The 15,537-nt window shown below is 41.7% G+C and overlaps 2 protein-coding genes across 2 annotated transcripts in view; one reads left to right on the plus strand and one right to left on the minus strand.

Annotated features, from left to right (window-relative positions):
- Positions 1 to 15,537, plus strand: part of LOC133515260 (DENN domain-containing protein 1A-like) — a 186,180-nt gene that overhangs the window by 131,337 nt on the left and 39,306 nt on the right. Inside the window, 2 exon segments of the mRNA XM_061847627.1 lie at positions 12,164 to 12,265; positions 15,196 to 15,283. Coding sequence (XP_061703611.1) covers positions 12,164 to 12,265; positions 15,196 to 15,283 — 190 coding nt within the window.
- On the minus strand, positions 1,959 to 14,156 carry LOC133515261 (uncharacterized). Its single transcript, XM_061847628.1, has 2 exons — positions 13,503 to 14,156; positions 1,959 to 4,243 (listed from the first exon to the last, which is right to left on the minus strand). Exon 2 carries the CDS (start codon positions 4,177 to 4,179, stop codon positions 2,344 to 2,346), a length of 1,836 nt encoding a protein of 611 aa, XP_061703612.1. The 5' UTR covers positions 4,180 to 4,243; positions 13,503 to 14,156; the 3' UTR covers positions 1,959 to 2,343.

Below are 15,537 nucleotides of genomic sequence, written 5' to 3' on the forward strand. Positions count from 1 at the left end.
CACGTCTTGATTTTTGTTTTTATTTTTTTTTTAAATCCATCCCACACAGGTTTCAAACTGGCAAACCAATTGTAATATCACTCAAAGACAACCCAAGGGCATACCAAATGCAGTTTTCTAATGACAATGCAATTTATTAAGGTACAAAAAAATTCCAAACCTTTCTGACCCTCTGTCAACAAAGTACCCCCCCCCCCTTGTTAAATCAGTTACTGTGACTAATCTCAAAATTAGGAAAGTCAGTTCAATTTCACAAGCCACACCTAAACCTGATTGCCACCCTATCTGTTATTTATTACATAGTCTGTCAGAGGACATTAAGTAGGCGACAAGATCTCAAGAACCATTGCCTCATGCCATCCAAAGAAATTCAAGAAGAAATGACGAGAAAAAAGTGATTGAAATCCATGTTTTTGTAAAAGTTCCAAAGCCATTTCCAAGGCTTTGGGGCTCAAGCACACTACTGTCATCACCATTATCTACAAATAGAGAAAACTGCCACACCTTCCCAAGAATAGATGACCAGCTAAAATTACTCAAAGATTGCGACAATGACTCATCCAGGAGGTCACAAAAGAACCTTGAACAACATTTAACGACCTGACAGCTTTGCCGGCCTAAACTCAGGTCAGTGTTCATGACTCTACCATAAAAAAGACACTGGCCAAAAATGCCATCAAAGGGAGAGTTCCAATGCAAAAATCCCCACTGTCAGCAAAGAATCCAATGGCTTGTCTCACATTTGCCCAAAAAACATCTTGATGATCCTCGAGACGTTTGGAGGAACATTCTGTGGACTGACGTCAAAAATTGAACTTTTTGGGAGGTGTGCGGCCCATTACATCTGGGGTAAAAATGGCACGCCATTTCATAAAAAGAACATCATGCCAACAACGAAGCATGGTGGTGGGAACGTGATGGTCTGGGAATGCTCTGCTTCTTCAGGACCAGGACAACTTGCTGTGATTGATGAAACAATAAATTCTACTGCATATCAGAAAATCCTGAAGAATATCTGCCCATCAGTTCGTGCCCTCAAACTCAAGCACTCTTGGATCAAGCAGCAAGACGATGATCCAAACGCACCAGCAAATTCACCTCTGAATGGCTCAAAAAAAAAAAGGTTTTAGGAGGGGCTAAGTCAAAGTTTGGATTTAAATCCAATTGAGATGCTATGGTGGGACCTTAAATGGACACAAAAAAAAAAACCTCCAATAGAGCTCGTGCACCTGTGTCAGAAAATCACGTGACATCACCACACTGCCTGTCTAACAAAGCATTGTTGACAGTTAATTCCTTTGAGACGAAACGAAAATACGTCTTATGGCACGAGACCCAGAGTTTTGTCCGATACCGTTAAACATTAAGAAGTTGATAATAAACAAAGATACGTGGAAAAATTAGAGGCACTTGGCATAGAGGACCCACACTTAATGCCGAAGTCAATGTTTTTGCGGATAAGAATTTGGACTTTTAATTCGCTTCCGCTTATCATGGACAACTGGATATACACATGTATTTAATGAATAAGCCCTCGAGATTTACACAGAAAAGTTCAAAAGCGTATATAAGTCTGGAGGCACACAAATACTTTGTTGCTGGATCTGTTCTCAATCAGGAATAAATCCTACATAGTGATGGACCCACTGACATTTTTTTCGCTACAAATACCAATATTTAAATAAATGATCCCTGGTTTTACAAAAACTCGCGTTCATTACTGTTTTAAAACATTTCTGATACCTCGCTCAGGAGTTCGGTATCAAATTTGAATAGGATCGTTGGAGATAGGCACTCAGAAATGAAGACAAGACACACTTCTGGCTACCAACAATTGGCACTTTATTGGTCCCACACAGAAATGGTAACACAAGCACAAGCACAAATCACGTGGTATGAAGCTAAGTAATATCCAACCAGCTCTTAGAAGAATATCCAACTCTTACCGTGCACCAATAGGAGGGAGAGCCAACACTCCAGGTAGAGCGAGCTTCAATACCGGCTGGGCGTCCGTACGCAACCCGCAGCAGACTCTACCGAGAGTATCCAAAGTTCTCCTTTTATACTCTAAGCGTGTGCGGAAGGAGGGGTGAGTGGCCAATTCATCCCACCTGACGCCACACTATTCTTTGTTACCAACAGATGGCGTTGCACGACCTCATATGTTATGTTGAAACATCCTTTTATGATTTCGCTGGTTATAGGGTTAGAGTTATTGCGAAGATCTTTTAGGTTATACAAAGCTATTGCGAAACATATACGAAGGTATTGCGAAACATATACGAAGCTATTGCGAAACATCTTTTAAATATGGAAAAACAACACAATAAAATTATTCTTACTTCATTCCACTCTTGATGTTTTTCCATCATTCAAAATGTAAGCAATTGAATATAGGCGATTATATATTTCCTTTTCTACCTCTATTCGTATGCGACGCACATAATAGCAAGTTCCCATATTGCATAGCGTAAGCACACAAACAACAATCATTAACACGATCAAGGGTGGCACGAAAGTAGTACGCGCAGTGGAGGACATTCCTGTGAAGATGCCCCACCAATGATGAGCTGACGCCTGTTGTACTAATTTAGCGGCATGCACTACTTCCCCGCTTACTACCAGAGTTGACACCATGAGACTGGAAATGTTAGACGCATGTGACTCGATGAGTTTTTGTATGTCTGTAGAACTCTCCAATGCGCATTTGAATCGTTCCAGAGACACTGACCAGGGGGAGCGTAGTACCTCCCACTGGACCGCAGTCAACCTGCGGGACTCCGAATAGTTGGTCAAACGATAAGTCATGTTTCCCCAGCGCCATATGTGTACATCTCGAAGGCATCCTACAAAAGGAACCAAAGGTACTTGTGAGTTATTTTGTGTTGTAGCCACACAGAGAGTATGCGGTCCAACTTGCCACATCATCTCTCTGGCTGGCTCCCTAGTCCAATCACAAAGTACAACCTCTGAGTCGGTTAGGCACGGATTCGAGTACGCATGTTGTAATCTGCAAGCCAACGCTTGGTCTGTTAAGTCACATAAATCTGATTTAAATGTTTTGTTGGTTTTTGGTTCAAACCACTCTCCGTCCATGTGTAAAAACCAATATCCTCTTGTCGTTATGACAGGCAAAACTTGATATTTACAAACCACCTTTGTTGTCGTCACGTTGTACTGGGTCCAATACCCCGTACATTTATTTTTGTCACATTTGGTATGTTCGGGATGTAATGTCAACCACAAAGAGTCGGAAATGTTCCAAACCTTCCGCCACTCTTGATAATTTCCCGACGTAACTTTCCTTAGAAACGACTCTTTTTGAGCCGCAGCGTGTAGAGTTTGAATACTACATACTGTCCAGTTACTCTCTTTTGTCAAGTTCTGAAGCACTTCCCCTGCTTCGTCCCATAATTTGATATCCCAATTAAACACTCTTTTCCAAAGTTCTGCATTTTCTTTTTGTCCCACCAGAGCCTTAGGAAGCCAAACCCCTACTTGATGCAAGGCCCTTGCAGAGTGTTCTCCAGTATTGGACAGCATGGTTCTAGTTACCTCATTATCAGCAGTATTTGCCAATCCCAATACAGTTCCCGTTCCCCCCAACAAAGTATCATACCATGCCCTTTTTATTCTGTTACATATCGGAATCGGGGGAAAGTGAATCGTCCAGTGTATCTTGGTTTCAACCACTGCTTGAGCTAGGTGTGTACAGGTGTCAAGGATGGGAGTCAAGTGTGTTTGAGTTATTTTTCGCGTCATTGTCTCTTTAGAAATGACCGTGACCACATACCCCCACCCCAAAGGCTTATTATCCTCCCCAACCTCTCCGATGATGAAATCCTCTTCTGCGATTGCCGTCCAAGTCGTTCCTCGATGATCAGAACGACACTTACTAGAGCTAGGTCCGTTTAATAGTGTGATGTCCCACATACACGTGGCGGAGGAAGCGGAGACTGTCACCTTACTCCCCCGTATCACCTCGGTGGTGGACTTACATATCATCATGGGAAGATCACAGGTGATGTTGACTGAAATTCTCCGTATAATCCCGATGAACTGGCTTGTCTCGCACACATGACCTTCGGTCATCCCCCAGGAAAGTCGGACCATGGCACCAACGGCAAGGAGGCAGATGACCCAGTCAGTTCCAATTCCTCGGCGCCGGATGTCCTCCATCTCTGCGTCCTACCGTCGAGGGTCGTCCAATCAGCAGCTCCCACTTCAGCAAGCACACACCAAGCTGCAACAGATATGGTTACCACTATTGACAAAAGAAAATATGATTAGTATTGTCGCGAATAGCATTTACTGATGGGTACATTTACCCATTTTTCCTGTCCTTGATACAACACGCTGACTGTTGCATCTGATCCCTGCGCAATAATTTCGGCAGCCTTTGGTGGCCCGAATGGTTGTTTAACCCATACTTTAGCTCCCGTTTTGTCCATCGAGCCGAATTCTCCATCCCCCTCATAGTTTGTAATACAGGTTTTGGAATTTCCTGTACCGAGGTCACATTACAGGGTTTAATTACCAATTGAGCCAATTTGCTTCCTTTTTCCAAAATCAAGGGTTGGTCTGCGAACAATTTGCATATTATTCCAATTTCTCCTTGGTAATCCGCGTTGATTACCCCTGCTGGGATGGTTAACCCTTTCAGGGATAAACCACTCCTTGGTAGAACATGACCATATGTCCCTTTTGGACATTGTAGTCCCAACCCTGTTCTCACAATTTGGATTTCTTGTGGGAGGATGGTTTCTGTATTTAGTGTCCGCAAATCCAGTCCAGCAGAGCCTGGCGTGGCTCTTACCGGAATTTCCGCATTTGGATCTATTTTCCACATTTTAATGGTTCCCTCAGTGCTTACCGTTTCTTGATTGGAGATCATCCGGATCAGTGGGGTCACTCCTCATCCCACCGGTCGGTTGTTGAGTTGTTCAACCGACAACTCCAATTGTTCTCGCCATTTATTGAGGGTTCTGTCAGAAGCATTTTTCCTCATTGTTTCCTTCAATAGCCCATTCATGCGTTCAATCAATCCTGCAGCTTGTGGGTGATATGGAATGTGATAAATCCATTCCACATTTTGTTCCTGAGACCATTTTCGCACCGCATTTCCTGTGAAATGGGTTCCGTTGTCTGATTGTATTTGGAGGGGTCTTCCATAATACCCTTTAATCAAATTCAAGCACTTGATGGCGCTATTCTGATTGGCATGTTTGCAAGGGTGTACCACCAATACTCCTGAGAAGGTGTCAACAGCAGTACACACAAATTTGCACCCTTTTGATAGGGGCATCGGGCCAATGAAATCCATTTGCCAAATTTGTCCTGAACTTTTCCATCTATGCAACTGTCCTTGGACATGTTGCGGGACTCCCCTCTTGTGATGTTGGTATTCCTCGCAATTCATGATTGCAGTTTTGACATCATCCAATTTTAAATCAATTCCCCGGTCTCTTGCCCACTGCACTGTTCCCTGAACGCCCCAGTGTCCTGCCTTGTAGTGCGCCCACCTCGCAAGGCCTGGACTCGACTCTCGCTCGACCACCATGATTTTTGCTAGTTGGTCGGCGGCTTGGTTGTACAGGGCTTCCGCATCTGTACGGTTAGTGTGTGCATCCACATGTGACACAGTAATGGGAATTTCCTTTGCCTTTTCCCATATCTGTGCCCATAGTTCTTTGCCCCACACTTCCTTGTTGTGTATCTTCCAATTAGTAGCATGCCATGTTGGCATCCATGTTAGTAGTCCTTGTACCACTGACCATGAGTCTGAATACAGGTGGGCTCCCATGGGTCCTCCCTGCATTATTATCATGTGCACAGCTTTTAGCTCAGCCCACTGACTGCTCTTTCCTTCTCCCATTTCTTCTAGGGACTGTCCTGCCTGTGGATTGAACACCCCAGCTTTCCACTTTCGCTTGCCAGCATGATACTGACAAGAACCATCTGTAAACCAGGCATTTTGTTTCTCATTGTCGGTCAATTCATCCCACTTTTTTCCAGCTTTCACCCGGGATTCTTCCAGAGGCTTCACCTCGAATGGGACCTCATCCTTCTCGGGAACGTCTGCAATTTGCTCGTGCAACATCGACACGCCCTTTATTCCTGGTTTAACTCGCTCTGAAATATACCATTTCCATTTTATGATGCTTGCCTCCTGTGCAGTCCCTATCCTGTGGGTGGTGGGATTACTCATCACCCAGGTCAATAAAGGAATATGAGTTCTCATTATTACTTCATGACCTACTGTCTGTGCTTCCGTCTCTACTAACGCCCAATAACATGCTAATAGTTGTTTTTCAAAGGGAGTATATTTTATCCCTGCGTCAGTCAGTTTTCGTGACCAAAAGCCTAGAGGCTTTCTGATTTTCCCCTGCTTTTGCCACAAACTCCATAGTCGTTTAACGCAGACACCTGCAGCTCCACAGGTCCTGATTGCATTTTCCCCAAAGATACTGCCTGTTGAATGGCCTCTTTTGCCAATTCAAACGATGCCTGTTGTTCAGGCCCCCAATCAAAATCCTCCTTCTTCCTAGTACATTTGTACAAGGGTTGGAGAATTTGTCCCAAATGGGGAATGTGATGTCTCCAAAACCCAAGGAGCCCAATGTATTTTTGAGCGTCCTTTTTGCTGTGTGGCACTGGGAAGTTCGCCACCTTTTCTTTTGCTTTGGTTGTAATCTCTCTTTCCCCCTTGTTCCAAATTATCCCCAGAAATTTGGCAGTCTGGGCAGGTCCTCGGATTTTAGCAGGGTTTATTTCCCAACCAGACTCTTTCAGTTGCTCAATGATTTTACTCACCCATTCTTTCACTTCCGGTTCAGTGTTTCCCTGTATCATGATATCATCGATGTAATGTGACACCAACGTGTCAGGGCACCGGTACTTCCGCTAGGTGCTCTGCCACAATCCTGTGACATATCGTTGGGCTATGCAGGTACCCTTGAGGGAGACGAGTAAAGGTGTACTGTCTTCCTTCCCAGGTAAATGCAAACTGTTCCATTTTGTCCTCGGGAATTGGTATGGTGAAAAAGGCGTTGGCCAAATCCATCACTCCATACCAGGTTCCACTGTGATGCTGTATCCTTTCAGTGATGCTAATAGCGTCCGGGACAGCTGACGTCAGTGCTGGTGTCAGTTTGTTCAATCGTCGGTAATCTATTGTCATGCGCCAAGTGCCGTCAGATTTTCTCACCGGCCACAAGGGGTTGTTCCACTTAGTTGTGATCGTCTTCAGAACTCCTGCCTCTAAATATTCTTTTATGGTAGCAGCAATCTCTTCCTGTCCCCCAGGAATTCTGTATTGTTTTTGGCAAACAGTTTCGGTGGCCTCAGGGATAGGAAACGGGGTCATTTTCACCTTCCCCACTAAGATGGTTCGAATGTTGATTTCAGTTCCAAATTGGAATTTTCCCATCTGTAAATACAGTGTCATTCCAGCTAGAATGTCCATTCCAACTATCCACTCTGGTACTGGAGTAACCACCACTTCAAATTTGCGAATTGGCATTCTTCCAATTTTTAAAGGTGACGTAACTGCCTTCCCATTTACAATTTGACCTCCCAAGCCCCTCAATGGACCTATTTCTCCCCTCATTTTGTCAGGGTTCCCGTGAATTAAAGAGGCCTCCGCTCCTGTATCAACCAGTGCAGATACACGTTGTACCGAATTAGCCCAATAAATTTCCATTGGAACATAGGGCCGGATATCCCCTATGTTCCATCGGTGTGAAGTTTTGTTCTGCCTGGTTATCTGAGTTTGACCTCTATCCTAGCTAAGAAGATCCAAGCTTTTGGACCTTCGATCTTTACTTCTCCCCTTTCCTTTTCCCTTGGCCTTGCCTTTTCTGACGGCAGCCATGTAACTGGGGCCTCTTGTGTTTACTAGCATGTCGTCGCTTGAGTCTGTATCTTCCTCTTCCTCTTCTTCATCCTCAAATGCTTCCAAGGTAGGGCTGTTGGTTGAGCTGCCGGCGTCATCATTCCCTTTAAGATGGTGGCCAGCTGAGCAATTTCTGATTTTCCCTTTGATCCCCTGCTCAAGCAACTTACCTTCAATCCCCTTTGTTTGCATCTTGCCGCCAAGGCACTTGTGGGTAGCCCGTCAATTTCTTCTGCCGGTACTTCCGCTGCAATGAGTGCTTTCCACATTTCCCGCCTACTACTCCCGCCTTCGGGCGGTTTCGCGCGCGGTTGTCTGCCATCTTTTTCGGACCTGTAATTCTCAGGGCGAGGCTGATGTACTGTGTCTCCCCAATCTCCCAAAGTCGCCAACTCCAACAAGCGCGTTTTCATGTCACTGAAGCTGTTATCGACGGCTCCTAACAAAATGGTAAGTATCGCAGACCTGTAGTGGGGGGGTGCGTCTCGAATCATTGCATCACGCACCACCTTTGGCACTGCTGTTTCATCAATAAAAGCATGACCCGCTCGCGATATCGACTCGCGCGTACACAATCTCCCCATCCTGTGAATTGCGTCGCGGATGGTTACCCAAGGCCCTTTGATCTCGGGCCAATCATGCCACGTTGGATACACAGATTGCGCTGTCATAGCATACAAGGCAAATAGCGAAAAAGAATCACCTACCGCCATTGCTCTCCCGTTTGCACGAAACTCGGCATTCATTCGAGAATCTGAACTCAATCCTCCAAATCGCGAAAAGTCCTCTGAGTCAAGCTCTATGGCGTCAGCGCCTTCCTCATACATCCGCCTGAGCCAAGAATCAGCTGGTTCTCCCTGCTTTTGTCGATACTTTGATGTTAAATGGGCTATCTCTTCCTGAGAGAAGTCCTCTTTTGTTATCGTCATTCTGGGCGGCGGCTGAGGCTGTTCTATTCGCCTCATTATAGGGTTTCCTTCCCTATCAACTATAGGTACATTATTCTCATCTCGCTGTTCTTCAAAGACGGGCAAGACAACATGCTGTTCCTCCCGTCTCCGCGAGATGGGTTTAACTTGGAGATGTCCAAGTTGTGGGTACAGCGGTTGAGGTTTCATTTCCCCGCCATATTGCATGTCGCCATCTCCCCATATGTCGCCATTCCATCCCTCTGGCTCCCAGTCTTCCTGGAGTGCCACAGCGAAAGAGCGGACCTGTTTTGGGTCGATGCGACGGGGTCTTTTGTTACTTTTCTCGCGCGCCATAGAAGAAATAAATGCCACTGATTTCTCTAAGATTTTCTGCGCTTTAGCTTGGTCAGATTCAAGCGCTTTAATATTCTCTTCAAGTTGCGCTATCTTTTTATCTTTTTGCATTTCAGAAGCGCATACTTTATCCAAAGCCTTTGTTCTTTCCTTCCAGGCTTCGGCAAAAATCCACAACATCTCTCGGACGCCACCTAGCGGGGCTTTGTCCCTCACATCCACCCTGCTTAGCATGCGCTGTAGCAGCGGACAAAATTCACATGCACCTACGATGAAAATTTCAGACTCCTCCATGATTTCTATGTGGGAAAACTTGCAATATAGCATGGTGTTCAAATACTCACATTGTGTATAATCTTCAGTGCCCCCATGAGACTTCTGTATCGTGAAAAATTAAAATGAAAACAGCTTTCATGGAGAACTGAGAAGACACAAGATAAATTGTGTGCCTGAGGAAACAGTGGTCTATTTTTACCCGAAGCCGAGAGACCAGTGATGCCGCAGTGGAAGCCAGCTATCTATTTGCTAGCAAAATAGTATTAGCATTTAAGCCATACTGTGAAGGCAAGTTTGTTAAAACTTGTTTGCTGAAGGCTGCAGAAATTGTGTCCTGAGAAGCGACAAGCTTTTGCCAATCTTAGCCTGATGACGAATACTGTAGCAAACAGAATTTCAGAACTATCAACAGATTTGGATAGCCAATTGAAATACAAAGTGTGGTCATTTGTTGCATTTTAGTTTGCAATTGATTCGAGCACTGCTATTACAGATGTCGCTCAACTGGCCATATTTATTCGTGGAGTTGATGGGACTGATTGTCACAGAGGAGTTTGTAGAGTTGGTGCCCATGATAGACAGCCGAGAACATTTTCCGCGGTGTCGTTGCCAGGCTGGACAGAGTCAGAGTGGATTAGTTCCATGCTGTCAGCCTGACTACAGATGGTGCGCCATGGATAGAAGGTTTTGGGACAAAATTCAGAGAGAAAGTACAAGGAAATGGAGGAAGTGACTTTTCGATATTTCACTGTATTATGCATCAGGAGGCACTTTTCTGTAAATCATTAAAAATGGATCACGTCATGAAGGAAGGTGGTTGTCGAAACTGTTAATTTTTTCCTGAAGTGCTTATTAGATCTAGATGAGGAAATGAGACATTTTATGGAGGAAAAAGGTTAACTGTTGAGGAATTACAGTGTCCACAAAGGCTGCAGGACCTTGCATTTGTTTTTTACAGAGCACTTAAATCAATGGAACAAAAATTTTGCAAGAAAAAAAAATGTCACACAGTATTATGACAGCATGAGCATTCAAGTTAAAGCTGACATTATGGGAGACACACATGGCAACCGGTAATCTTGCTCATTGTGCCTGTATAAGACATATGTAAAGCAAGTGTTAATCATGACCTGAGACAGCACAAAAACAAGATTGCAGGATTGCTGTGGGAATTTGAGAAACAATTTCAGGTCTTTAGCAAACTCTAGACAGAATTTGAAGCTTTTCACTCACAATTCACAGTCAGGGCTTCTGATGTCCTGGTTGACATGCAACTTGAAATACATCATGGATTTGCAGTGTGTTGTAGAATTGAAGGACAAATTCGCCTCTGTGGATTTAGGCACATTTTATCAGTATCTCTTGCCAGACTATACTAAATTAATGGCAATGGCTGAAAACATATATGTTTTGTATGCAGGTTTTCTCGCTATTGAACATTAATAAAATAAAGCTTTATTCTAAGTTTATACATTACACTTAAATGACATTCTGAAATTAGCTGCTATTCAAAACATGGTGCCTGATATTGACAAAAGATGTCAAGTTTTAGGAGCAAATACAAAGCAAGACTAAATTCTGTGAAATCCTGCTTTAACCATTGTTTGCACTAATCAAAAATAGTGGTGAAATGAATTCTTCCTATAGTCATTTCTGTGCAATTCAGTTTTAGTTAACAGACTTACGACAAAAGAGTTCAGTTAAGGGGAATACCATTTGTTAGTGCTATACAGGATATGTATGTGTTTTAAATCTCAATTTACATTGTATCTGTGCATTTTATGCATTTTAAAGGCAGGTGACAATTTTTTCTTAATTTTCTGTTTAAAAAAACTCAAGATTTTAAGTGTGTGGAGTAAATTTTGTGTTCAGAATTACTTCCAGATGTGTAAAATAGTATAAGTTTTGTATTTTAATGTTTTATTTGTGTTTTTAAGTTCCACATACCAGTGGCAAAATATTTTGTGACATTGTATGAAGGTTCACTGTGATCAGTTGTAATACACACATGCAATCAAATGTTAAACTGAGGCATTATGTGGTTGAAAGTGCACATACTTTTCTCAATAAGTCTAGTTCATAATATATTTTTGTAAAAGGAGAATTCATTACACATGTTTTTTTACAATATATTTTTACTTTTTTTGCACTAAAATGAAAAGAAACCTCATTGATTGTTACTTCTACGTAAGTACGCTATGAGTTTGCTGTTTTGGCCCCATTGAGATCAGATTAGGTCCTGACGCAGCCCCCAGACCGAAATGAGTTTTTCACTCCTGTTGTAAGACAACGACAACAGTCCAGATACAACGGAATCAGTGCCCTGAGAAAAAAAAAAAACTTTGAAATACTGAATACATCTCATATGATCATTAATATAATGTATTTTTTGCCATAGATTCTGTCTCCCCTGTGACCATATTTTTTGCATTTCCATTGTATTCAAAACAGTGCATACGTAACTCTCTTCAGATTATAGATAGGTTTTTGGTCAAGACTCTTTGTATTTTCATTTCCCTCCATTCTCTGTCAAGTATGATGCGTAGGTACATGAGTAGAAAATGCCATTTTTGTTTTCTAAGAATGCTTTTGTCATAATGTCGTGAAAACTGATTCCTATCTCAGTCTTGTAACCATACATCAATCAGTAACTGAGCACCTAGTCTTGAGCAAATACAGTTCTTTGGTGTTTTTCTTTTTCAACAGTTGTGTTTTTATGCATTGTCAGGGTGAACCAATAACATTTCATGAAGAAACCTTTGTTAACCATCGATTTAGTGCCATGAGAGATTTCCTTCAGAATGCCATTCAGCTTCAACTTTTCAAACAGGTAAACATCTATATCCTTATTTGTTTTGTTTGTGTAGTTGTAGTCTATCCAAAGAATGGAGAGGTCCTTCTCCAAAACACTTGGTTTTTGTGTGCTTAGATCTTTGGTCATGTTTTATTTGGATTATAGGTTTAAATTGTGTGTCATATAAATGCCTCTTCAGATCTCCATTTGGCACAATTTTTTTCAATTTTTCATCATTTTCAGAGATATTTGTCATATTCTAAAGGTTTATATTGTATGTTCATGTTGTTGCAAATATTGTATTTTTATTGTGTTGTTTAGGTTTTGGTTTTAATTCATATTAGTGTTCTGGAATGATCGTTTCATCTAAAGTTACAGTTTTAACTATTAATGTAGGCAAACTGAATATTGCAAAGCCTTAACTTATCAAAAAACTTAAAACGTCTTTCAAGTGTACGGGGGGAATCGCTGCCCTTATTACCCTTTTCAGAAACTATATACACTGCATTTAGCAAGTACATATACTTTCTAATAATCGATAATATTAATAATAATAGAAATAATAACGTGCAAGGAATTTGTCTCTGATAGTAGGAGGTGCTTTAGTATGACGATAGAATGCTTTTGAAACATAAAAACATTAAATCAAATCAATCAATTCAAAACCCAAACAGTCACTAAGCAGTAAAGGGTTACCAGTCATGTGGTAATGCTGATACTTCATAATAATAATTGATAATTGATGCAGATACTTCTCAAATACATTAGTGGCCAGTATTGATCAACAACAAATATATAGGATTGCAAGATGGAGGAATGAATAATGTATAGTTTCCCCAACAGAAATGTGACGACAATTTCAAGACATAAGTGGGAGTATTTTATTGTGGAATTGTTAGTTATTATAACTGTTTAAGAAGCTGATGGCAAGATGGAAGAAGCTGTTTGCATGTTTGCTTGTTTTAGTTTGCATTTCTCGAAATCATATACCTGAGGGAAAGAGCTGGAAAAGGTGGTGACCAGGATCTGGAGGGTCCAAGAGGATTTTTGTTTTGTTTGTTTAGTTCTGGTAGCCTATAAATCCTCAAGGGTGGGTCGGGGGGAACATACAATTTTTTTCATTAAAATCATCAAACTTCAACAGTGTAACTGCTTGGAGCGTTGAGGTGCAGATATTCATGTAGAGAAAGAAGAGTAGTGGAGAAAGGAGAAATCTTTGGGCCGCCCTGGTGCTGGTGATGCATGAAAATAAAGTGGTGTCACCCAGCCTCACCTACTGTGTCCTGTGTGTCAGGAAGCCATAAATCCACTGGCAGATGGCTGGCAAGATGCTGAACTGGAGAAGCTTGGAGGATAGGGATGATGGTGTTGAAAGCAGAGCTGAAGTCCACAAACGGCATCCTTGGGGGAAACCCCCACACCCCATCCCGCCACCGCCTTCAAGATGTTCTAGGAAGAAGTGCAGCGTCTGCGTCATCCACGGACCTGTTGGTTCAATAGAGAAACTGGAAAGAGTCTAGCAGGGGATCTATGACGCACTTGAGATGGTCAGGACTCCATGACCACAGATGTCAGAGCGACTTTTAGTTTTTCAGACCTGAGATTGAATGATGATGGAGTGTTTAAAACAGGCTCGTACTTCACACAGTTCCAGAAATCTACTATCTGTTTGAAGACTCGAGGAAGCTTGTCCTCGCAGACTTTGAGGTAGGACGGGGACGCAAGTTCTGATGGTGTTGCTTCTTAGATTTTTAGTTGTTTGAAGGTACGTCTCACAATCTGTTTGTAGATGGTCAATGCAGGAAGGGGAGTCAGAGGTGTGATGGTGGTCACTGGTGCACCTAGGTGGCTCTGGGGTGTTAAGTGTTTTTTACAAATCTGTAGTAGAAGGTGTTCAAGTTGTTGCCTAGTCCTTTATTGTACACATCTTGAGGGGATGTTCACTTGTAATTGGTGAGCAACTGTAATCAGCAGACTGATATAATAGTCATTAGTTTGTTTTCACTTACTGCATAATTTCTTTTTGCGAGATTAATTCTTTTAGTCAGCTGTTTTTTGGTTGTTGTTTTTTTTTTTTTGGCACAATTATACATGTCACTTTCCACACTTTGACATGTGTCCTCTTTTGCATGGCAAAGTTCCTGAAATGTGGTAGTGAACCGTGGTTTGAACATGCAAAATTACTTTGTTGCCGTACACACTTTTTTGGGGTCGAACTCAAATATGTACGAAACCAGAGTTGTTCAAACTCTGAGGTTCCACTTTATATATATATATATATATATATATATATATATATATATATATATATATATATATATATAGTATCCCGTATGCACTGGTATGTTGTAAAAAATAGATATTTGGACAGAAAGACTTTGTAAGAGCCTCAGAAAGTCTCAACACATCATTTCAGTCACTGTCTCAGTGTCATTTTCATCTCAAGTTAGAGCTAATCCCCAACACAGCAGTCCAGCCTGTTAATCCATTACTGAAAGTAGATTCTTTCACGCTGCTCCACACTTTGAAAACCTTCGCATGTGGCCAATTTTTTTGAAATATTTTAATTTAATTAAAAAAACAATAGATTTTGCATTCGTGTTATGCAGTATCCTGTTTCAGTGCACCAAAACTACCGTCATATTATAGCTGCAAGTGACAAAAAACGCACAATATTTTGGCCTCATTGTTAAATATGAAAGAAGTTTCACAGTGGCTGAAAATAGTAGCCTGGTAAATATGGTACATGTGTGTATGTGCATACACACGTCAGCATGATAACCATTACATGACCATGAACGAAATGATAATTATTAGTCTATTTTTGCTTGCAGTGACATTTTGTAGTACTTTATACATTATCTGGGAAAGCTTTTTGGGTGAAAATGTATCCTGATATTAATTTATGTGAGAACAGTGTCATAGTAAAATATCAATGTAAAGCAAGTTATTTTTTGGTACTGCAGTTCATTGATGGGCGTTTGGAGTTGTTAAACTCTGGAGAAGGTTTCAGTGACATCTTTGAGGAGGAGATCAACAAAGGCGATTATGCAGGTGAGGTACTTTTAATGTATCAGTTTTTGAGACCATCATAACAGTCGTGGAAAAGAATGTACGTTCCATTCTGAACATTTAATTATTGCGTAACAAGTGCACATAATTTGTAAAATAGATTCAACAAACAACATAAAATATTGAACTGTTTATGTAATAGCCAGAAGACAGATGTTTTGTGTACTAACACTTTTGTTTTTTGACTTTTGTAATTTACAGTCACTTACACCACAGTCAAGATATACAGTAATCTC

Source organism: Syngnathoides biaculeatus, chromosome 17, assembly GCF_019802595.1.
Source record: "Syngnathoides biaculeatus isolate LvHL_M chromosome 17, ASM1980259v1, whole genome shotgun sequence".
In the NCBI taxonomy this organism is placed as follows: Eukaryota; Metazoa; Chordata; class Actinopteri; order Syngnathiformes; family Syngnathidae; genus Syngnathoides; species Syngnathoides biaculeatus.